Source organism: Cyprinodon tularosa, unplaced genomic scaffold, assembly GCF_016077235.1.
Source record: "Cyprinodon tularosa strain WSP-4 unplaced genomic scaffold, ASM1607723v1 ctg142, whole genome shotgun sequence".
In the NCBI taxonomy this organism is placed as follows: Eukaryota; Metazoa; Chordata; class Actinopteri; order Cyprinodontiformes; family Cyprinodontidae; genus Cyprinodon; species Cyprinodon tularosa.
Window position 1 is genome coordinate 1,096,369 of NW_024038243.1, and position 25,745 is coordinate 1,122,113.

The following is a 25,745-nucleotide window of genomic DNA, read 5'->3' on the forward strand; positions in this document are numbered from 1 at the left end:
CGCAGCACCATCTTCTCATGCCCCAACATCTTTTAATAACTCTATTAATCTAATCGTCAACTAATTGGTCAAGATAGCCTTTTCCCCATGGATCTTTTTTTTATCTTTATCTTGGAGCAATTAAAATGCTTTGAAATCACAGGGTTTGATTAAATAAAATCCTGGGCGACACATTTTAGTTGCATTACATAGGCAAACATGACAAAATGCCAGTGACTGATAAATCTTTAATATAAAAATTGTACAAGAATTCTGATACAAATTACAAGAGGTATTTGGACAAAATATGAATAAAATTCCATTTACACCCCAAAACCCTTATGCATTTTATGCACAAAAAAAAGAAAAACATTGACAGTTATGGTACAGAAACAAATACAAGAAAAGGCTAAAAGTAAAGAAAAAAAAAAAGTCTCTTTGAAAAGAATATTTTTTTTCCTTCTGTCTGCACATGGGGAACACCTCTTTAGGTAACATACAGTATCAATGAAGCTTCCAAAGTCACCATTTTAACGGCAAAGTGATGCAGGATCCTTTGCTCTCTGATTTCGTCAGTTTTTTTTGTAGTGCGACGATGAAGCCATGCAATGCTGTCGTGTGCTGTAACACAGCCTTTTTTTAAACACAGACACTAATGCATCGGGTACTCAAAAACACAAGTTAATAAAAAAAAAAAGGGGGAAAAAAATCTAATTTCACCAGCTCTTTCAACTATTTATACTTTAAGACTGTTAAAAAAATGTCTGAAAATTCAACGGAAACTTTTTTTTTTTTAATTTACAGTATTTTCCAGTTGAAAGTAATTAAGGGAATTCCAATCTGTACAAACAGAAATTGTGTTTTTCCTTTAACTCCACTAGCCTAATGATGTCCTGTTAAACATCACCTCACTTTGATCCTGGAGCTACATTAACGGCCATCCAACATCCTCTTCTCTGATATTAACTGCAACATGAAGGAAATGGGCAGCAATCATCAAGTCAGCCTTCTTATCTATTCCCCATCTCCCTGCCTGATGAGGAATAATGAAATAATTGATGGGTGATGCTGCACTGATAGAATATTTACGTTTTATTCAAGTGGTTCAGGCTGACCAAGTAAAACGGACTGTCACCAGCTAGATGGATTTTCCAAGCTAAGAAAGAAAATGTTTTAGGGAATGGGAAGCTGAGAGTGTTGGGGGAAAGGTGGCGCTGCTCCCACCACAGCCTGTGTACCGCTCTGTTTCCCCTGAATGAGATGACAGCTCCAAGACTCTTTCTACAGGTTTTTCTCTCCGCCTATCAAATGCCTCATAACTGTTCTTTTGCTTTTAGATATGTTTAAATTGCTGGTTTTGATCTCAAACACCAAAAGTTGCATTGTATATTGTGAAGAACTTCGCCTGCAACATCCTGTTTTTTAGCTTAATGCTCATAAAGGTGAGTTTCCATCAGAAAAAGACAATGTCAAACATGAGCACATGTGACACTGCAGATGAGATCATTGGTTGATCACAGTTTAATCTCGGAGGATCATTAGAGCCGAGGGTCTGTCAAAATCTTAAAGCATTTTAAATCAGAAAAAAAAATGAAAAAATCTCTTAGCGGCCGCATTTTGTAAAAGCCCTGATTAGTTTGTCCTGGAGGCTGATGGTAGCAGCTAATCAGAGTGAGGCCTGCTCCAAAAAAATGTCACAGCATATTGTGAGGATGTCATTTTTTTAGGCTTTTTAACTGTCTTCACATGTATCAAGAGAAAAAAAATGCAATCCTTTAGGGATAAATGCTTCCAAAGAATGAAACCTGTGAAGCGTTTTAGTTCAAAATGAAGAGAGAATATGGTTTTGATACTCAAAGTGGCAAAAAAGAGCTACTTCTGGACAGTATATTTTACAAAAAAAGAAGTTCAGAATCCTTTTAAAATTATTTAAGGTCCCTCCTGTTGCTGGATTTGATTATATGAGTTGTCAGACACTAAATGAGAAAAAGTCTGCTTTGGAACAGTCTTCAGTAAAGCAGCTTTTTATTTTTAATAAATGAGCATCACTATTTTCAAAAATATCAAGTTTTATAACCACATGCCATATCTCAATCCAATCCTAATTCGGAAAAGTATCGATATTAAAGACAAGTGATTTTTGCTATCATCAATTTCAGATTCAGGGTTTATTTGCATATTAAAAGAATAATGCCTCAACAAACCTTTGGGTTTAGTCATATTTTGGGGAATTAACTTTGCATTTATTTGTACACTTATTTAACCAACATCTATGAATTTCTTAAGAAAGCGTTCTATATATGGAGATTTAAAAAGTTTTTTTTTTTTTCCATGTTATTAAAATGTATTTTTCAATACCTTAAATAATTTATTTTTTTATCCCCATGGAATCAAAAAATAGTAAAGGGTATCAAATAATTTCCTGGTTATTAATATTGAGTTTGAAATATTGGTACAGTATTGGGAAACCCTTAAAGAGTAATGAGTGATGCTAATGTGCAATGAGAAAAGGCAAGAAACCAGACTTGTTTTTTTGCACGGTTGCATCAAAAGCATCACGTCCAGAAATAACATGCTGCACACAACAACGCATCAGCCCTCCATTAAACGGTGTTTAAGTAGGTTGGAGAATGTTTATCGACACTTTGAAAAAGTGTGTTGTGTTAGCTTTTAGTTGATCCAAGCCAATTTAGATTTAAACAATACGAGGTTAAGAGAGATAACTAGATGTCACAATACGAAATAATAATCGAAACTGAACATTTGTGACTAAACAGGTGATTCTATTACTAGCCTTACATTTTAAAGTGTCTATTTAGGCCGATGTGATTTCTGCAAGTATAAGAATCTAAAGCCAGGCATACACTGTACGATTGAAAAAATTGCGAACAGCTACAGCTCAAACTGTACGACAAAACTGCAGGGTTTAAAAGTTCACAGCTCAGGATGTTTGATCTCACACTGTGCGATGCTCTGATGCGATCTACCTGCTCACACTGGACATCTAAAAACTACGTCGTACTCAACCATGACGAGTGAGATGGCGCTACTTGGACTCATCTATGCAGAAGCCAATCGCGTAGAAGAGTAATATGAAGCTCACTAGATTAAAACGTGCTGCTTTTGGCAATTTGTGCGATTTTGTGCTGAAAGCCCTAAAAAAAAAAGGCGGCGACGCATTTGGAAAAAGTACATGGCTGAGCAAATGTAACTACTACGGTCGGTCAATTTTACAGAAAGAACTCAATTTGACTTGCATCCCGCCATGCTTCTGTGTTTTCATCTACCAGTAAGAGGAAGAATCCTCGTTTGCGCACTGAGTGATTTGTCCACGACCACCTTACGACGGCCAACTGAATTTCAAACACCTTACGATTCTTGATCTGGAGGTCATTGAGAGGCTGATCGCCTCTCGTTACCCCCCTGTACTGTACATGTGGCAAGATCAGGCTGAAAGTCGGCCCGATTGAAAAATTCTCACACGACTGGATAGTCGGCCCAAAAAGGGCAAAAAATCGTACAGTGCACTAACGGCTTTATCCTGATGTAGCTATTAATGGCGGCAGCTCCCTCCGGATCAGCACATGGTTACCTCTAAACTGTAAAGCTGCTTTTTGGATATCTGAATCAAATAAAGTGAGCAGAGACTTCGGTCGAAGAATTTGAAGGCTGGGAAATACTGCGACTCTCTAACCGTTAGCTGCTAATGATGCTAACATTAGCATTAGTGTTTTACTAATCAAAGGAGTATTTCTGCAAATGCTTGGAGCTGATCCGATGATTTAGAGTTAGAAATCTAAACTACTACATTTGGTTTAACATGAACTGTACCCCTTTAAACTCTTTTTTGGCGTTTTAAAGTTGGCTTAGCAGGGGACTGTAAAACCTCACTTCAAAAATCCTCGGAAAATATTGATTTTTCTCTTTAGAGGAAAAATGTGAGCGTGAAACACTTTATAAAGGTTTGAAGGTAAAACATTTCCTATCCTGTTTTTATGACTGATTTATTTCTGGCTTTGCTGCTTTTCTGTGATGGAAACTCAGCTTTTCAAAGTGACATTATTACTGAAAACAATGACGAGAACATTTGTCTTTCCTCCAACTACAGTTTAGCATATTGTCTAGGGACGGTCGTTCTTCTGCACGTCTGCCTATCCGAGTGTTTCTGTGCTGAAGAGACAGCTGTCAGCAGGGTTCCTGCAGAGGCACTTTCTCTATTTCAGCTGGAGTGAAGGCCGAAGGGATCCGATGAGTGAACGAGGCAGCTAGCCTCACTGAAGCTCACTCCTGGGAGAAGGCAGAGGTTCCTGTACTTAATTTTCCCTTCACTTGGGATAAACAGGCAATTACCCATCCCTTTTTGCTATGCCATGGCCGTCCGGTGAACTTAAGCATACACTATTAGCGTGTGTCCCTGTAGGATTTGCATTGCAGCATGTGGAGGTGGTAAGTGAGTAGCAGGATGAAGAAATGGGTACAAAGGTAGTTAAATGACTGCTCTGACGGACAAAGGGGAAGGAAAAAAAAAAGGGAAAAGAACTGAAATAAATTAATACAGACCCTAAAGGAGAGTAAGCGTACAGAAAATGAAGAGATGAACTGAATTCCACTTAATTGACGGCGCGGAATTAAATTGTTTGGCGGGCACTCTCTTCCCTGGCTTTTCTCCTTCTGTCAGTGTCACAGTCTTGTCAGCAACCTTGACGTCTGGCAGTGTAACAAAGTGACAAGTGAGTTATTAGACAGAGGAAGCTGGAATGGCGGGATGCCTCCAGGTAACAGGGAAGCAGCACATTTTTAATGATCGCTGCTGTCATCCTTTCCTCCCTAGTCAGCCTTCCACCTCCGCAGCCTTTCCATCATCCTCAGCTCCTCTTTATCTCAGAGAAAAGAGGGCTCAGAAAGACCACATGTGTCCTGTAGGTGGAGTCTTCAAAAAAACAGGAGATATTTCACTGGAAGCGGTTATGTCTGTGCAGCAGGATGGCTAAAGTGTAGAAAAGTGGAATTCAACACTGTTATGGATGTAAGGTGTTAATACTCTACTGCATAAGGCTGCGTATTTCCCACTGCTGTGTGTAGCACCAGTCCACTAAGAATGGATCTTGTAGAGTAAAAAGACATATGAGTCTTTTTTGTCTTTTTATTTAAAAAAAAAAATCCTTTTACTGGACGAGAACATTTTTGTGAAGATACATCACCCACTAATAAATACCCTTTCCCTCGGCTACTTCTCTAATCAATAAAAACATGTGTACCGTGAGTGATTCTTTGCAACCAAAAGAGGGAAAATTGCAAGAAATTTGGCAAAATATATGTGAGGGTGGAGTTCAGCAGTGAAAACCTGCAGCAGAAAATCACAGTTGATGTTTTAAGACTCAAGTGCATCATATTGGTTATATTGGTTCAAGATTCAGAGACAATGCTGATGGGTTTTTTTTTAAGGAAACTCATGCATTTTGGTCACAGTTGAGGAGGGATTCATCTCTGTATTAAACCCGTGAAGTGCTCATATTTTTAAAGATGCCTTCACTAAGACAAACATCAATTAGTTCTCAAACAAGATACCAACCCCTTCCAGTTAACTCCGTTTTAGTTAAAAGGACAAACAATTTAGTTAAGATCTGGATTTTCTTAGAATACGTGATGGAGGAATAAAGAAATATTTTTGGTTTTCAATTAGAGGCTTTGAAACTGAGCACATGCAAAAAGAAAAAGTTTGCTTCTCTCAGCAATGAAGCCACCGCTCACCCTCCCCGATCACCCAAATCCAACATTGCAGATATCCTTATAACAATATTACACATCCCCCTTTTATAGATGCAAAGTGCAAAAACTGAAATGGATTAGTAAAGCAAAAAAAGAAAAAAAAAGAAAAAACATAAAATACGGAGAATGAAATCAGTGTAAGAGCTTAAAATAAAAAGCATGCCGGTAACCTCCGAACATCTAACAAGCAGTTGATACAATTCACATGATCTTGTTTTTTTCTTTTTTCCCCGTGAATCAGTTAAAATTGAACATAAATGAGTCACACTTGAAGGATGCTACCTCTTTCTTGCCTATAGATGGAAGTATTGTACTGTACTGTAACATAAATCCAATAAAGAGAGGAAAAGTAGGCAAACAACCATCAACACAACAAAAAACAAAACAAAAAAAAGCCTCTGGGGACATTATTTACAAATGGAGCTGTCATGCTTTTGTAAGGGGTCCATTTAAAAGTTATTGTTACACAAATACAACAAGAAGTTTTTCTCTCTTTTTTTTTAGTACTATTGTTTCCGCAGGCAAGTCACAAATAAAGAGTTTTAACAGATTCTTTGGACATGGACGTAAACACAAAGAGAGTTGAAGATAGAAAAAAAAAAGGTGGAGGGCCTAATGAGTAAAATTACCTAGAGTTTTCATTTTGAAGCAAACTTCGTGCCTGTTGGCATCAGCCTTTTCTTCCAAAGAAGGAAAAGTCAAAAGACACAATGATAAACTTCATCTAGAGTCAATTGTTTTTTTTGTTTTTTTTTTACATGGAGTGACTTACAAAGGACGGGGCAGGAGACAAGGATGAGGAAACGGAGGAGACGGGAGGTCTGAGAAGTCTTGGTTTAGTCTAATATCGTAGAGAAGGGCATGTTTTTATGGAGGTTTGGGTTCTGAGAGTGTCGGTTCCGGCTTCGCACGGAGCTGAACACCATGTTGCAGCCGGGGATTTTGCACTTGTGCATCTCGCGTAGGTGCACAGTCTTATAGTGCACGCGCAGGGTCCCTTTGTTGCTGTATACTTTGTGGCAGATGTTACAGAGGATCCCACCGCTGCTGCCATTACTGCCCCCAGTGGATGATAGAAGGAATGTCGATGAGGTAGAGTCCAAGCCCTCATCTGGTCCTTCTTTGAATTCTCCAGTCTCATCCCGATGTCCCCCTTCAGCTCGCCTCTCTCCACGCCGGGAGAGGTCCTCTCCCTCACTGTTGCCATCCTCCTCATCCTCTTCTCCCTCCTCTTCGAGGTCATCCAACAGGATGCCTTCGTCGCTGCCGTCTTCTGACTCACGTGAGGAGTGGATGCTGCTGCTGGACTGAACACTAGAGGTGGTGCTCAGGTCCAGCACCATGTAGTCGTCCGGCTGGCCCCGGAACAGGCCGTTGGAGTGATGGTTTCTAAGGTCGTGGTGAAAAGGATGACGGGGATATTCGTTGCTCATGTGGGAGAGGGAATTATGGTTCAGACCTGGGAGCCCGAGGCCGGCGCCCCGGAAACCCATCCTGGCCATCGGGTCCAAACCCATGTGATGTCCGCTGTAGAGCTTGGCCAGAAACTCTGCTCGCAGGTCCTTGGGCAGTGGCGTGAGTTGAGGGTCGAGGACAATGTCGTCCAGCTCTTTGGTCAGCAGTTTGCGGTGCAGGTTGATGTTCGAGCTGTGCCTGATGGGAAGAGACAGTCACAGTTGTACATCAGGAGTCTGTGTGCATCAAATTATCAACAATATCATTAAAAATGTAACATTTTTAAACCTGGTTCTATGCAAACATGTTGATTCACCCCTATTCTCTATGTTACTTCCACGCATTTTTGCAGTCTTTTAAAGATTTACTTGCTGCTTGAATAACTGGAAGTATTTCCTCTCCATGAATGGCTACTGGTCTGAATAGATTGCAGGTAAACAGCCAGTCTTATCAAAGGAGGGATCTTGGAGTGGTCCCTAAACTCCCCAGCCCTGTTTAAAGCTCTAGAAAGATCTAAAAAACCTGTCACCCATCTGTCTCCCAATGGATGACTGGTTGAGAGGATCAGAAGGTGGCAAATAAAACCCATAAACAAGCGTACCAGGCTCACACAGACGACCCGAGGCATTGTTGCTGCTGAAGGTGCTTTGACAAAATACTGAGTCATGGGTATGAATTCTAATGTAAAATATGTAAATCAATACATTTCTACAAGAAAATGTACAAAAAACAGCTTTTTACTTTACTGTGTTGGAATATTTATGTGTGGATTCTTACTTTTCTTAAAATAAAACTCTCATCTTGCTTCAGAATAAGTCTGTAATGTAACTGCGTGCGGAAAAGCGTGAAGTTGTGAATAATTTCTGTCGGCGCTACATTTTTAAGGAAACCGTTTCACATAGACAACAAGTTAAAAAAGTTTGACTGTTGGAATAGAAATTCATAAAACAAATTGATTGATGACTCAACATTTTTTAACAGTATTGCACATGGATTCATATTATGTTAAGTAATTTATTCCAGTAATACTATAATTATTGTTTCAATTATTTCAGGTTCAGGATCAGAGAGCTCAGTATGAAGAAGGCAGAGCATTCTGCTAATGTTTACCACCGTCAGCATGTCTGCTCTGCACAGCCCTCAAATCCAATAGACTCTGACTCAATTAAATAGTCCACTGTATTGAATGGGAGTTTATCAATTGATTTAAGCAGTGGTAATGTGATAATCGAGGGGAACTGGATAGCATATTAGCACAAGGCCCTGACAGCATTATCACATCGGCTCGCTATTTAGAGGTGGCCTAATTGAGCACCTCGACGAACGCGTCTTCATTGCTAGACTGGAATTAATTAAAATGGCCATTTTTGTTCCTAAACACAAGCTCCAACTGTATCACATAATGTTCTCCAGCTGAAAAAGAAACACAGCAACAAACCATGCTGAAGGCAGGACACAATTAGTGACGTCTGAGCTATAGCAGACAAAGCCATGCTAAACAGAGAAGGGTATAAGCTTTTTTTATTTTTCTAACTCAAATTTCACAGCTGCCAAAGAGCACTTCAAAAAAAAGGTGGGGCGGGGGGGCTACGTTACACATGTCACAATAAAAACTGCATAACACAGAAAGGAAACTTAAGCAGTCAATGTGCAGAGGGCCTGTTCCTCTCAGCAGAATGTGCAAAAACACTCGGCGCCTTTTAATGTGAAGGGTTTCCATGCAGGGAGGGCACATATGTGTAAAACACAACAAAAAAAAAAGGAAAAGAATAAGATCATCCTCGGCAGGATGGGCAAAAATGGAGTCACAATGGATTGTAGAGCTTACCAGCAGTGGCAGGGTTGATGCAGTCAAAAAGGGTCCCTTTCCTTTAATTATTTACTTCCCTATCCGACATTGTCCTGCAAGAGGTAAAAATACATTCATTTCAGGGACCCTTTTCTGTGAGGCAAGCAACCAGGAGCCCGTCCACTCGAGCATCGTCAGCATTGTGGGAAGGGGAGGGGGTAACGTGGCGAATCGATCGGCCGTGGCTGTCGCTGCATGTTTGCGTTTGCACCGTGTGTCTAATTGTTTCAGTAGAAAACTGACAATATTTTACTTTTTGGTGTGTTGTTCTTCATCTGTCAATATGAGCTAAGAAAAGTGTGGTGAAAACTTATGCATGCAGCGATGGAGTCATTATTTTCTGGCTGAATTCAGGTCAAATATGTGCTGCTCTGAGGGTTTCTAGGTGGGTTAAAGCACTGAAAAAATAACAACCTGAATGTAAGAATGATCAGTTTCTGCTAAAGCACATAAGGGGATTGAATAGTGTGTGTTTTGTCGAAATTGCTGGTAATGATGCTCAGGTAGGCAGGTCCTTTGCAACACATCTCCATGTCTAAAACGAAACAACACCTTTCACTGCTAATAAGCTCTAAATTAATCATGACTATCTGCTTAATTCAAAAAAGCTAAATTTTAAGGAATAAAAAGTCTGTAGATTAGCTAAAATCCCTTTCAAAGAATCAAAATGCAAACCTTATTGTTAGGAAAACACATTATTCAGATAAAAAGGGGGGAAAAGCCTGGTTTAATTTTCTTCACATAGATAAAAATCAAACAAGATTTACTGTATCGTTAAATTTGAAGATGATTAATAATGAAATAGCTTCACAAAATTAAGAAAGAGACCAAAAAAAAAAAAAAAAAGCCCAGCTTGTTGTCATTTTAATGAACATTATTGAACGTGTGTGTCTTCACCAATCAGAATAACTAAACAGAGTCCACACGCTGAGGACATTATGGCCTCTTCTCTTCATTTATCAGATTTAGATTCTCTGCCCCATTTCCCACTCCCCTCCGTTCCTCCACCTCCATCACTCCTCTTCACTATGCTTCATCTTCGACTCCCCCGCCTCTCTCCAGTACCTCCCTGCTGGCCAGTAATGTGGCTGGCAAACCAATTTGACAGTCTCATCTTCGCCCAAAAGACGGGGGAGGCCTCCGGAGAGCCCGTTTCGACTGTGCAGAGGAGGCAGAGCCAGAGCGAGCCTGTCCCAGTCGCCGTTAATCATCTTTAGGTTCATCTGATGGCCCTTGCCCTTGTTTCTGTGTCAGTGTGAATGTGCACGGATACATACCTAAATGTGCTTATATTGTCTAAATGGCTCGTAATGTGTAAATGAGATGGAGCACTGTGAGGTATCGAACTGACACCGGCGGTCCTTTGTCTTCCCTGTCGTTCGGAGTGGGTTATGAGCTTTTAGGTGAGTGGGAGGACATGGATTTTACCCACATTTATCACTCTGCTGCTGCTGCTACATCTGCTCGCCATTGTTTAAACTTTGCAAAACAGCATAAACTTCATATTAAATGGAGCATTAAAAATGCAAAAAAGAATGGGTTTCCATATGTTTATTCATCTAAGAATAAGGATGTATTCCTTATTCTCTTTCAGATTAATCAGTTAAGCAAGTAAAGATGAAGAGATGTGAGAGTTTGAGTTCTTGTCTTTTAGTTAACAAGATGTTTTGAGTGGCTTTTGCTAACATATTCTCTCTATTTGGAGCGTGCTCTTTGTTTAGAAGGCACAAACTCAGAGCTGACTGTGCAGCAGAAGAGCCAGGCCCACATGCCATGAGGGGACCGAGGGAAACGATGGAAAGAGGAAGGAGAAGGGGAGGGAAAGAGACTTTCCAACATAATTAACCTTCACTCTCTCCATTTGCAGTGGCCCATGCAGGGACCGCGGGCTGCGCACGGCTGCGTCGTGGGAATGTGGCAGAGGGAGGACACCTGCTCACTGCAGAGCCACAGACAGGTTTAACTTCTTCTAGGTGAAGGGTAAAAAGAGATCTGAGATATTAATGTCTCTAAAGAAGGAAATCAAGCCAAAGTTTACAGCACAGCCTCTTCCTTACTACTTTTGACCCCTAAATAAATACGCAGCCATGTATTTTCACACCAGGAGGTATGGTAAAGACAGCATTGTAAAGTAAAAACTTTAATTTCATTTGCTCTGTTTCACATTTAAAACCCTCACATTACAAGCTTGCTCAAGGGCACATTACACGATCCTTTTCTGGGCGAGTGTATTACAGTGTGCACAGATGTTTTACAGTGTGAAATCTGCTGTTTATTTATCAACAGAGCAGACATCCAAACGGAGCGATACGTGGTTCCAAGATGGAGTAATTTATTCATTGTCTGCTAACCTACTATGTCATTTTGATCCTGTGTTTTTGTGCCTTCCTGTTTTCCCTCGGTCTTTGGAACGACTCAGATTTGCAAACAACTTTGATAGTAATATATGCAAGCATGAAATCTCATGTTTCAAGCTAAATAATGCTGCAAAAGATAATTTCCTTATTCAAGGATTTTTGGTTATGCTAAATATGCAATTACTAGATAAAACGTCATCCAAAAAACATCTGATTAGAAGGAAAAAAATGGGTTGAATTTGTAAATCTACAAAGAGTCAACACTTTAACAGTAGTTTCTACAAATAAATATGAACAACGCTACTTAGTCTTATCAGAGAAGATGGTCTGATGAAAACAGCTAAATTATATTCCCATTTTATTGCTTCCATTACACTCAGATACACATTATGGCATTAAAGGATTATCCGGGGACAGATCTGATGAGAGCGCAGCTCGTGTATTGACTCGTCTCAAAGCCTCGGGATTTCTCCAGCTTGGCTCTTCTGCTTTTTTTTGTTTTGTTTCCTGTTTGAACCTGCACTGCAAAACTCAAGACCACGGATCATTATCAGCATAATATTCTCTCTTTCTAGCAGATGTGTTTTAATAAACTGAGATAAACTGTCCATGCACATTCACACTGACTCAGTGCTGTAATCATTTAGTGGCTCCCTGATCAAAAACGGCAGTTTCTGCACCTTGCAGACATTACTTTTTACCCATTATTCTTATTATTGTTTCAACACCTTAAATTGTCGTTTTTTTTAAAGATATGAAGTTGAAACGTGAAAGAATAAAAAGAAAATAACTAACAGTTATAAAAGAAAAGGTTATTCTCTAATTATATTGCAAATAAAAAAATTCAGAGGCAAATAGAATATATATTTATATTGATTAATAGTGAACATGTTTGTACAAGCTGTCTGTTTGTAAAGCCTGCTGGAAAGAGGGGAGCTAATGGTGTTACTGGTGGCAATGCACCACAGTGAGGCAGTGCATGCCATGGAGAGCTGTGCTCACTTCTCCGTCTGCTCTCATCTCATCCACAACCAACAGCTCTGATGCTGCGATTAAAAGCAGCCAGTTTTAGAAACAGATGCCACAAAAACAAACAAAGTCGAAAAGTTTGAGGAGGTGAACAGGTGAGGAAGAAGTGGAGGAAGGGTGTAATTGCCACTGAGAGAAAAATAATTTTTCACCTGTCAAAAAAAAAAAAAAAGTAAAAAATATATAGCAGATCAGATAAGTTAAAGACGCTGGTTTTTAACATGTCATGCTCTAAGCATGGGCCCTAGCATGTGTTGTGACATTGGTGTTGCTCCGGCAAACATATATGCTGTGCAGATTGGGGTACGTGCTAACAAGCCCAGGTGAGTACGGCTCACATCACCTCTTAATGCGCTAATAAATGCAGCGGTTTGACAAACCGCTGTCAATGTTAATGTATGCGCCTTGATTTCACCGTTCAAAGGTGAGGCAGTGAGGGCAGGTAAACAACACGCTGCAGCTGCAGGCTTGAAGTGTATTTTTAAATGAGTGTGTGTGTGTGTTTCTCTACATCGCACTCTGGTCTTCTGAACATCTACTTGACACAGAGCAGATGTCCCTGAGTACCTTTTTAATTTCTTATTAGCTAACAGATGGTAACTGTTAACTTATCTAGAAAAAGTTAACAGGAAACTGAAAGTTAAATTCTGTTCCTTAAGATAAAGAGCCACCGTGCAAAAGTCCAGAGTCACTCTTATATTTTTTTCTATACGTTTCATCTAAGGAGCCCCACTTTGATCTAATATTTTATAATTCCTAATTAGTAGTTCAATAGAAGGCAATCAAAGTTTTAATTTGACTAGGATGGATTTTTAAACTGTTCTTTTGTTCATATTTATTTCTTAATCTGAAGTCTTTTTAGAGTCAAAGTTACTTTTTTTCTGTTTATCAATAGCCTACAGTGCCCTTCACAATCATAAGCACTCTGTTAAAGATGAGGACAACTCCTTAAAAGCAGTTCATTATTTAAACCTGATGGAGATCACATGGTTAAAAAATATTTAATTTGGAGAAAATTATTGGTGTAACAACTTTCATTACCTCTATTATCTATAAAGTATTAGAAAACATGCACTCCTTATCATTTATACACCAAGCTTTGCTCAAATATTACTTACTTGGGTTCTCAACTGTGACTAGGGAGGGATTGGTTATTATTGCTTTATTAATTTATTATATATCCTGGGATAATGATATGATAAAGACTATTTCCTACGTGCCATCTGAATGGGAAAGACAGCAGAATGTGCAAATGCGTTGATCTACATAAATCAGGCAAAAAGAGACACTCAGAAAATGGTTACTAGTCCAATTCTTTAAAAATGTAAAAAATGTACAACTAATTCTGACACAGATGATCCAAGTTTATCTAAGGACGAAGTAGGGAGATAAGAGTACTACCTAATACCAGGGCTTTCAATATTTGTTTAGGGCACTTCATATATTATTAAAGATTAAATATAAAGGAAAATAATTCAAGGTACAAAAGGAGATTTTGTGTCTGCACTCTTTTACCCCCTAACCATTTAGTTTTTTTTTTTTTTTTTTTTTTTTTTACAATTTAATGAGAACACGGTGTACATGTGCAGCCCCATAATCCCAAAATGTTTGGCAAATGGTTGACTAGAAATAGTGTTGTAGAAGTAGAAATATTATTTAATGCCTCAAACCTGTTAACTTTGGCACGTTATGGAGCTGAACACATGAAAACATAACTTCTCTTTGCTCTTTAATTTGTTTATTATGTGACGGAGCAACACTAGCCTTTGAGTTTAGGAACCTTAATTTGAATTATTCATCAGTTAGAGTTTGGCCTTAATGAAGAGCAAATCTAACCTTAAGTATAATATAATACCAGGACTTTATGGAAAATTTTTGAGTTCGGAATGCAAATAAAACACCTCCGATTGCCTCTAGAAAGCCTGGAAAACTGTTTCCCCAGACAACCGTAAAACATTTTAAAAGATGTCATTACTTAAATCTTTTTAGTTTTTTTAACTCAAATAAGGCTCATAATGAAATATATAGAACCTCATGCATACCGCATATAAATGCATGGTAATAGAAACTGATTAAATCGTAAATCAAACAAATCAGATACATTAAAATTAGATGGTTACTTGCAAACCTGTAGCACTCACCTGTCTCTGCTCCGTCGGGATGGGAAAGCAGCGTTGCAGCCTGCCACAGTACACACATGCATCTCTTTCAGGTGCACATTCTTGTAGTGCAGTTTCATGCTATAGGAGCTCTTGAAGCTCTTCTTACATACATAGCAGATCTTGGGGTCTGGGCTGGAACATGGGTCTCCTTCAGGCGACTGAGATGTAGGGAATTTGGGTGGGCTGGCACCGTATCCCATTGAAGAAATGAAGCTCTCGTGTAGAGCAGCCATGCTTGCGGCGGCAGCAGCTGCTGCTGCCATGCCCCCGTTATAGAGGCCATACTGGCTCATGCAAAACATGTCATATGTCGGATCATTGAGTTCTTCTTTAATCTTGATTGGAGGCTGGTGAGGTGATGGTGAAGAATGACCGTTTCCCTCTATGTCTTTCCTCAAGTGTTCTTCCTCGTGTGCCTCGTTTTCATGCTCCTTGTCCAGACCCCTTCCTCCCCTAGTGTGCTTCTGATGTTCTTCCCCGTCCATCAGATCATCTCGGTAGAACATCTTGGAATCTGATGTTTCAGACTCATTCTCAAAGTCTCTTTCATGATCCTGGTCTTCCGAGGTAAAGCTGTCCATACAACGCAGCTCTGAAGCACCCCCTCTGCTGTCACTACCAGTTCCCTCCCTACATTCATCCTCACTTTGCCTCATCATACCTCTAAGGGCTAAGCCAGGGCTCATCTCATCCTGGGAGGGGGATTGCTGGCCACTGCCACCGCTGTGGTGTCCAGGGCCACTTGCACCATTGTTGTTGCAGTTGCCGTTGATCTTGATGTTGTTGTGAAGAAGACTCGACTGGTGATTGTGGTGGATGCTGTCATCATCATCTTCATCTTTGTCCTCAAAATCATCTGCAACATCAATCACTTCCTTCTCAATCTTAACTGGCATGCTAGATTTACGGGGTTTCTTTTTAGGTGTGGGGTCACTGTTTGTAGTGAGGTCCTGACTGGTACCAGAGTGAAGCCGATGGGACATCGAACTTGCTTCTGACATATGAACATTATTATGTGAGACAACAGCGGCCAAGATCTGCTGTTGCTGGTCCATTAGGGTAGTGCTGTTAGTAGTGGTGGGCATTATGGGGCTCGTTGGCAGTGACACTGGAGGGCTGACGAGGTCTGCCGGAGACACAAGTGTTCGGTAGAATGGTGGCACTGGTTGGACTGGCTGCACTGACTTCAGTGACGGAAACACTAGGGGACTCTGCAGCGGAGACTGAAGCATAGGGTCTACTGGGGGAGTAGTGAAGCCAAGTGGTGGCCTTCCAGGGCTGGTGAGTGTAAAGCCACCATTCTTGCTGCTTGATATGACAGGTGTACCTGTGGTAGAATTGGCACGAATAAGGTCCTTGTCACGGTTATTGCGCAGCATAGGCATGTGCAACCTTGGATTGGGATTGGCACTGTGGCGGTTCCGACTGCGCAGTGAGCTAAAGACCATATTGCATCCCTCTATGGTGCAACGGTGCTTAATCTTCAAGTGTACAGCATTATAGTGTATCTTAAGCGTGCCTTTATCATAAAAGGTCTTTCCACATGCATTGCAACACACACGGCCTTTGCGTGAGGTAGCTCCCATGCGGCGTATACGATGCATCTTCGAGGAGAAAGAAGGGTGGCTGATGGTTTTAGAGGGCTCATCCTTAACAAAGTGGTGATGCACCTGATGTTCGCTCAAACTGTTGGGTTGTTGGGACTGATTTTGGGACTGTTGTTGGCCTTGCTGCGGTTGCTGTGGCTGCTGGAGCGATGTTTGCTGCTGAGCTTGCTGGGTGGATGGTGTCGGGGAGATGGGTGATGCACAGCTGTTGGGTTCTGTCTTGGGTTCAGTGTTGTTAATGGCTCCCAGTACTCCACGACTAGGACTCTGACCGGTGCGGAAAGGTGACAGTGACACCTCTGATTCACTAGTCTCCACATGATCTCCCTGGTTTGGAAGGTTGGGCTCCCGAAGCCGAAGGGCAGACTGCTCCATTGGGAGGCCATTAGGGGGCAAGCCAAGCATGGGAGCAGAAACTGGGTTGATATACTGGAATGGTAGAAGGAAGGCTAAGCTGTTGGGGATATTCTCAAAATGATGAATGCTGGAGGGGCTGCTGTTTTCCAGATGTGTTAAGAGCCCTGGGCTGCGGGTTCTGTTATTACTTTCGATGAATGTCCTTATCCCAGAGTCTGTCTTTGACGAGGGAACTGTAACTGCCTGACCTTCTTTCTCCTGAATAGCCATCAGCTCTACGATGGACTTGGTCTCACCAAAGCGCAGAAACTGCTGCAGGGTGATGATCTCTTCTTCACGGGACATGATGGTCCAGCGGTCCAAAACCTTGCCTGCAGCATCCTAAATGTCCCAGAAGAGACGAGAGACAAAAGAGAAGATACAGACTGTTATTGATTGTGAATAATCAGTCTGGTAGAAAGAAAAGAAAGAGCAGTGGTAAAGTGTTTGTTTTTTTCCCCTTTCACAATACTCAGATGTCCCCTGGAGCAACCCTTGATAACCTTTTTCAAAAACCTGCTGCTCAACAATTGCTATCATTCTAGTGTTGATTAGCCTGCAGATGGCAAATTAAATCAAAACTATACTGTGTTTACCCCTCTTTTGAAATGTCAGGAATTCATCTAAAGTGCTCTCTATGTAAAACTGTATAGATGACAAAATTACGTGAGTTAATAACTAGAATAAAATAATTATAGAACAAGGAATTTTCTTAAGTAATGACTTGTCAAATAACTACGGGATTTGAAAGAATTTAATTTATTGTCATTGTAAAGATTATATTTTATGATGACCAAGTTTAGCTGCTTTTATGTTTTTAAGATAGGTGCTTATCAAGACTTGGTGAAAGATAACACCCTTTATGCATTTTAGGGTTTAGCGCATTTATACAACCATGTCCATCATAAACGCTCCCATTTTGGCTAAATTGTTGTTTAATAATAACTGCATGGAAGCTATTGTTGTTGCACCTGCTAAAGGAGAGACTTTTTCTGCCCTTCAGAGTTTTGTATTTTTACGATTTGGGAAATTTTGAAGCCAATCTTATTTTTTTCTTACAAAATATAGTTGTCTGTGTGATATTTTGCACCACATTCAAATTTGCACACTTTACGCCATCTTTAACAGCTGACCCTTAAGAGTTACTTTTTGTGATCTGCTTATAAACTTCTGCAAATTATTAAATTGCATAGCCTGCAATGGTGTATGACAGCCTTGCTTCTGTCCTCATGGGAGCCGTGGCTACATTCATTGGGTGTGAATGACTGAATTTCAATTCAATTCAGTTCGGTTTATCTATATAGCGCCAATTCACAAAGTCAAATTGATTCAAAGTTTCCTTACTAAGGAAAAATATTGAATGCATAAATTCACTGACTCGAATGCAATCCCTCAAACTAGGCATGCTCGTAGCGATCGTGGAGAGGAAGACCTCCCTGAATGTAGAGTAGGGTACTTTAAAGTTCCCTGACTTAAAAAAGCGCTATAAAAGCATATTTCGCTTACCATTTAAATAGTTTCTAATGGTTAAAACATTAGTTATTTGGTTTGATCAGTGCTCTCAAAAATGTTTTTCATAAAAGAAAGCTGGCAGAAACTCGGATCCAGACCTAAAAAGATAGAGCCAGAATGTAGTACAAAGCTTTAAGATAAAAACATTTTCTTAAGTTAAATTTCAAAATTTTTAGGACAGTTCAGTTCCATGAATTGTTAAATATTTCACTACAATAAATAATACCCTAGTAAAAGCTGGTGCAACAAGATAAACTAAGCCCCGATATCAGGAGCTTCTACATTGATCTGTTTAATGAATGAGACTTTGGCAACAATTCTAAAACAGGAATGTTAGCTGGCATCTATAGAGATATGCAATAAATAGCTTTAAAGAAAGAAAAATAGAGTCCTTGCAAATATGTGTTCATCATCAAGCATAAAGAGATGATAAAGGGATTCTACGGGAAAGGACCTTAGTTTAGGTGAAGATTATATATTGATATACTTTTATCCTCTTCAGGGGCCCTATATCTTCACCAGTTTCAGATTGCTGCTGGCAGATGAGTTCACAAACCCCACCAACACGCTGTAACTGAGGATAATATTCAGAGCTGGAGTATTTATGTGAACAAAATGGAAATGTACAGTGTAAATACTGCGGTTCACACACTGCACGCCCTCAGGGGAGCGGGAGCGAGTGACATCAAGGGAGCAACGCAGAGCGATGACAATTAGTCATGCTGAAATGGTAGCATTTCTTATGTGCTCCTTGCTGCTGGCATCTATAAAAGATAAATGGCAACTGTGGTGCGCAGAAAGCTGTAAAAACCAACATCACAAAAGCACAAAGGGCCTGTAAGGAGAAAACAGAAGATAAATGTTTAAAGAGAGACAGCGGGGGGAAAGGGGGGAGAGAAAGAGAGGGAGAGATACTATTGGAGACACTCAGAGGAAGAAAACAGAAAAAGAAATAAAAGTGAGTGGTTTCATATCATGCCTTTTAGATATACCAGAGAAATAGATTCTTCTGAGACGAAACATCAATAGTCACTGGGGTATTTGTTGTTAAATATACATTAAAAAACATTTTACACTTTCATTCTGTGAGCGCTCTGGAGTTTTAGCCTGGAGGTATGACTTTAAATTCAAGCCTGGACCCCATTATTTCATACTGCATGGCCATGCAGGCATTAGCACTTCCATTTGTTTTAATTGAAACAAAATAATGAAAGTTAATTAAAAAGTGAATCTTTGAAAAGTTTCACTACATCTGAAAACTGTTTTTTTTTTTTTTTTTTTTGATTCTAAGAGCAGCAGTCTTTCTTTTTACATAAGGGAGATTAAAAATGACCTTTTTATATTTTTCAAACACAATAAAGTCACCAGTCTTACTCAAAAACAGACTTGGTTCTTTAGTAAGGACTCTGAATTGAAAACATTTCAGTTTCTGGTAAAAGATGGTACAGAATAATTCTCAATAACAGGGACAAGGTCTTGGAAATATATCCCTCAAACTTCTTCACATTTTATCACATTACACCAAAAAGAAAAGAACCATTTCATAACACATGAAAATAAAATAAAATGTTTACTTTCGATAAGTAGAAGAAAAAAAAGCTCCATGATTTTTAAATAAGCTCAAACTTTCATTAAAAATGTATTAGAGCTGCCTTTAACCTGAAACTAGATATAAAACACCGTGTGACTGATAGGATGGTGGCGGAATCATGCTGTGGGAATGCCTTCATTTAAGATGGACTTGGAGCTTTTGTGTTCTGTGAGGGTAGCTTAGTCCAGTAAGTATTAGTCCTGCAACCTGCAGCACCAGCTCTGACTTCTGATTCACGTCTATGAAGTCAGAATTCTGCTAAAAATGCAACTTGAAGGTTCAGTTAGTACATATGCAACACTGTGAGCCTTGAATATGTCACCAACAGGAGTTAATGCTCCTTCTCTTGCCTTTTATGCTCCCGTAGATTCTCTCCTACTTGGTGTGGACCTGTCTCTTAGCAATTTTGTATTTTTGCGAAGGAAACAATCAGATAAAATAAACTGTCTGAGATTGGCTACATTTACTTTTAGCGTCATTTTTAAGCTACTGTTTTTACTTTTCTGTCCAGCATTGTGTTTATAAAATTCCCAGTTGATGACAGAGATGCTGTTTAAATGCGAAGTCAGGATTTTCTTGAAGAGGCTTTGTTAACAGTAATAGCTGCAACCAGAAAGAAAACAGTAGAGGAGGGATTTCATGAAAAGTAGTCAACAGTTTTTCTTTTGTTTTTTTTTATTGGTTTCTGGCTTTAAGTGAAAGACAGTTGACATTACTGCACAGAAACAGGTCGACACACTAGCAGGAGAGAATCTACAGGACCATAAAACACAAGAGAAGGACTATGAGCTCTTGGCCGTGGCACATTAAAGACTAGATTGCATTGAATCTGCATGCATAACATGTTCAAAATGCAATTTGAGAGTCGTTACCTTGTGTGCGTTCTAAGTAAAACTGCATGTATGAGTATTTATTATATTTGTGCACATTTGGAAGAAGCATTACTTCTTTCAAGTGGCTATTTTGACTCTCTACAATTGCTTTAATGGTGGCCAGTTTTACCAGTTTTAAAAAAAATCTATACCAAATTTTCACAACAGAAAAACTTTAAATTTGTCCTTTGATTTGAGTGTCCTTGTTTTTAACACCATTTTTCACAAGTTTTATTCTATAAAACAACTCCATGCTTCCCCGTTTCTGTTTTTCTTTATTCTAAAAGTGAAATAAAATGTTGCTCGTTTAAAATGGCGACAGATTTTCTATAGCATCTATTTCACACAAAAAAAGGGGTTTTATTAAAAGGCAGGGGGTTCGACTGCTTTTATTTAAATGGACTTAAGGAAATACGACACTTTGGATTGTAAAGGTTTCCGACCCCTGGCCTAGTCAAAGCCCAGAGCTAAATCCAGCTTAGAATCTATGTCAGATACTCTCCATCCAGACTGAGGCTGCTATAAGCTTTTGTTCCTTTTTGTTGAGTTGTGCTGAGGCGATAGAAACATGAGATTTACTGTAATAATTGCTTTGAAAGGTGGGAGTTAAAGGGGATTAAATACTTTTCGAGGTAACAAAAACCAAATGCAAACATGATAAAGATTGCTAACATATTTAGACTAAATGTGACATCAAGATGCACATTTCCAACCATTTCTACATGCTGAACCAAATATTTCTGTTTTTTTGTCCTCAAAGTGTCATAAGATGGTAGTAAGAATAAGGATGGAAAGCTTTTTTCTACCCAATCTGAAGGAAGGCTAACAAAACACGACTGTTCAGCAATCAGTTGAGTTTTAAAGGAAAATCTAGAGCTATAGACTAAGTCTGGGTATAAATCATTACAGCGCTCTCACAGCAAAGAGTCAGCTAAAGTTCAAATATCAAAGAAAAATTTAAAAGAAGTGACAAACTGTGAAATTAATATCAGAATCACAATGATAAAGAGCACTAAATGTCCAGGCTGAGCATCCAAAGTATGTTGACACACATTCTCAAACACTTGCCCCCATAATCTTTACTACTATAAGTCTTACAACTGCACTCCCCTGCATTAGCTCTGCGCTGCTGTGAGAGAAACAAATATGCCATTAGAAGCACTTTTACAAGTAGGCACTCATCTTCCAATTAGCTTAATGTGGCCCTCTTTCCTCTCTATTTTCCAGCCGTGCCCCACCTCTTCTTGTACACTCCCTTCAGTAAAATCTCATTAATCCACCCCTCCCCCATCTCCCCTAGTGCTATGACATAGTAGTCTGTCATTATGCATCCCAGAGTCCTTTAAACAATGCAGCTAAACCTTTGTTTGCCAGGTTAATGACTATTAGCCAATAATTACAGCTGAGAGACGGCAGGGTACCCCACTTTATCTGCTCGACAGCTTATGATGTTGGTTTATTTCATCCTCCTGCCTCGCCGTCTCGCAGAATTAATCCAATCATTCAGCATATTTATTCATCTTTTCTCTGCTGCGATTTATTCTCCGTTTCTGGCATCCTGGATGTTGATTAAAAAGTCTATTCGTAGTATTAACCATCATTGAGGTTGAGCACATGAGTCTTGTCAGGGGTCGGGTCGACGCCGACGGGTACAACGTGTCAGCCAATTATGCAATTAGCAGGTTATGGAATTTGTTGCATTAAACGGCAGCACGTGTAAAATCAGTTGCATGGTGTGCATTATAGAGAAGCAACGCAATATGTTTGTGCTTTTCACTAACTGCTCTCTATTCTGCCACAGCAGAGTAACAGAACTGAACTGGGAGTTCAGTCTGAACTGGTTTCTAAGAAAACAGAGCTTCACTGATCATAAGATGGTTCAGTTCTCACAATGGCAAAGTGAACCATGGGAACCACATTGATCCACCAACCAGCTCGCAGTGAATGTGATCTCCTCTAAGCCTCCAGGGAATCCTCATCGATCTCCTGTCCTGCTCTTAGATCCAGTTGTTTAAAAAAAAGAAAACATACTCTATTCCTGTGTTTACCACTTCAAGGGAGGTTAAGCAGAAGCTCCTTGTGATCTGAGAAGGTCTTGAACCTTGACGCTTCCTTTTTTTACATTTTTTTTGCCGACCCTCCCCGCTCCGGTTTGGGCCGTTATGAATAATGCAGAGGATCTAGTGACGAGGGGGCACCACGGGGGATAGGTTCATCCAAAGCCTACTGCCTGGAGCCATCACATCAGAGGCCAAGAGCCCCAAAGACACAAGCTGCTTCCTATTGGCTCCCCAGTGGCTGGTCAGAGGTCATCTGTGAACAACCATCTCTACTTCTTCCCCTGTGATGGTGCTCAGGAACATCTACAGCTACATGAAGACGTGGGTGGACGACATTACTGGGAATCAGAAAGGCTGAAATTTGCACTTTGTTATTTTCTCTTTAAGTAAAAAAAAATATCATTCTACACCTGACCTTAAAATAAACGTTTGTTTTAGCTACTTTATACCAATTAGGCTAATCCTTTTGACAGTTTGAAAAAATAATCTCAATTGCTTTACACATTAATCTGATCTTAATCCTAAACGTAACACAACAGACACTTTGAATCATGACATATCTAAGACTATGATCCATGCAGACTAAAAGCAAGAGTCACAGTTATAACATATTATTTTTGTGGCTAAGTAAACGTTTGGTATTTATAAAATAATCTTAAAAATAAAGGTCTGAAAATCTTATGTTGATTTTTTCAGTTCTTGATATTTTTTCTAGTGGCGCCGAAACTTTTTATATAGTTATCTCGCTTTTACAAATGTCAAAGTTTTTGTTTTACTCATTGCAGTCTTTGGTTTTATGTATGTAAAGCCCCTTGAAATGTATAAAGATTATTTTAATCCCAACAGATACTATTCTTGAATTAAATTAATATATTGCAGATGAACCACATGTAACACAGATACAAAAACTGGACAGATAATAAAAACTCTTCAGAAAGACTGAAGAAAATTTAAAACAATGTCCACTCTGAAGTTGCTTATATCTGGCTTAAACAATGAAGATTCTCAACCCGAAATCCTGTAGCGTCTGTGTACTTTTTCAAGCAAACTTTTTCCTTCCACTTAACTTTCCAAGAATATGCCAGGATAAAATATTATTTAGGCAGCCAGGTCCTTCTAGAGGAAAGTCAGTCGCCTGGACGTCCCTTAAATAAGCCTTCTTCCAAATACCTTAACATGAACCATTTAACATGTATCTATAAAATAAACCAAGGAGCACAACCTGTTGTACATATCCCATAAACTATGAAATAAAAAACAAGCGTAAAACCTTAAAATACCGAGAGCATAGACCATAACGTGTGTTTGAAAAATTTATTTCTTATTGCTCGGTTGTATTATTCCCGTTTTTTGTAAAACCTAATTTAGGGTTTTGCTCAGCTCTAAGCCATAGTAATCATCAGAAAAGCAACAGAAATAAACACTTGGAAAATATAACTCTGTGAAAAATGATTCTGTGTAAATTCATTTCCTGTTTCAAACCAAATTATTTAACTTATTATAATTCATGTAGGAAAGGCTGGCCATAAAATGAGCCAAGCCAGTGCAGTTCAAATCTTTGAGAGACCTTCAGTAAAACATAAAACCAAAGAGTCTGTTTCTTTGGAAAAACATAATGAGAAAAGCGGTTGTTTAAAACGTTTGCAAAGTTCAATCAGCCCGACCCTCCTGTTTTATTTGAGGATGTGAAGAATCCAGTAGAACATGGTGGCGTGCGTTTTCAGCAGCCAGCCTTGATGCCCCTCCATAAATAAGCTTTAAGGTCTTTTAATTTTTTAACAATTTGGTGGGAAACCAAATCCTAAGGAACTAAATGTTACATAATTTGTCATGTAAACTTTAGTTTAAATTCTGGTTTCCAAATGAAAACAGAACCGGCGTGGAAGCATATGATTCAATAAGAGCCCTGATGAGAACCTGGACCAGACCCGCTCAGAGGTGCTTCCTGCCTTATCTAATCAGGAATCATAAAAGAAGGGCATCAGTTGAGCCAATTGGATCCTGAGAATGTGAACAGGCCACAGGGCTCGCTCAGCTGCAGCAGACACAGCGATCAGCTAACAGGCCACAAGATACCCTGCCTTCACCTCTCAACCTGATTTAACTCATGGCTTTGGTTAAAAATTCATGACCCTGTGTTAGTTGTTGCTAAGGGCACACTAATCGACTGGAGTGAGATTTATAGTGCAGTTGCAGACTGTGAAGATGGAATGGGAGGGGTCAGGGGGTCATTATGCTGCAGAAGACTTTAACACAGACAGCTGAGTCACATCCTGGCACACGCCAGGTTCCAGGTGGCTTTTCATACAAGGTTTCCATTTCTTTTTCCACTGTCTTGTCTTTTGCTATCTGTTCTAGAAAACGTAGCTGTCATTTTACATCTGATCCGTCAAACTTCAAACCGCCGCAGTCATCAGTATTTAATGTTGGAAACCTTCCCCTCTGGCATCTTCAAAAAGTGGACAGGACAGTCATTTGGCCCCAGCCCAGCAGAGGTGCAGATGGGGCAGCACATGGAAGCCATTTCAGGCCCCAGTGAAGAGCAGAGAAAAGCGGGTCGTTCTCTGAGTTCAGAACCTTTTGAAGACCGGCCTCGCAGCAATAACATGTGAGCAGCATTTGGTTCAGAGCGTATGTATTGATTCACTGTCTCTCTGCACAAAGCGAGACAGTAATTCTGGCCCACGTCGCAGAGGCTGTTAAAGAACCGTAACCGTGGTGAATGTGTAAAACTCTGCAGACCCAGGACAGAGCCAGAGGGAATGCCTCAGAGAAGAGAGGTGGACCGATGGAAGCGGCGAGGGACTGTCTTATGCTTCACAGTAATTGAGGATGATCTGTGTGATCTGTCGGGGTCTGGATGCAGCAGCCTGGTTTGTCGGGGGGCCTGGGAGACAGATGTAGGGGCCTCTGCACTCCCTCCAGGGCCCACAGAGAGCAGTGAAGCGGGCGGAGAAATTGTGTGTGTGTGTTTTGATAGAAATCTTTTTCTCTCCCACTTCTATCACATCTTCTTTGTCTTGATTACCATTTTGGCAGAAGGCCGTAACGGAGTAGGTGCATTAACATATGCTCACAATTGGCTCTTTGGCCACATTATTGTACGC

At 39.9% G+C, this 25,745-nt stretch overlaps 1 protein-coding gene across 5 annotated transcripts in view; it reads right to left on the reverse strand.

The window, feature by feature from the left end:
- Positions 1-207: 207 nt before the first annotated feature.
- The window catches only part of bnc2 (basonuclin 2), a 252,393-nt gene continuing 226,855 nt past the window's right edge, over positions 208-25,745 (reverse strand). For all 5 annotated transcript variants that reach the window (XM_038278583.1, XM_038278582.1, XM_038278581.1 and 2 more), the window contains 2 exons: positions 14,580-16,945; positions 208-7,401 (listed from right to left, as the gene is read on the reverse strand). In XM_038278583.1, coding sequence (XP_038134511.1) covers positions 6,585-7,401; positions 14,580-16,945 — 3,183 coding nt within the window. In that variant the 3' untranslated portion in view covers positions 208-6,584. The remainder of the gene's footprint in view (positions 7,402-14,579; positions 16,946-25,745) is intronic.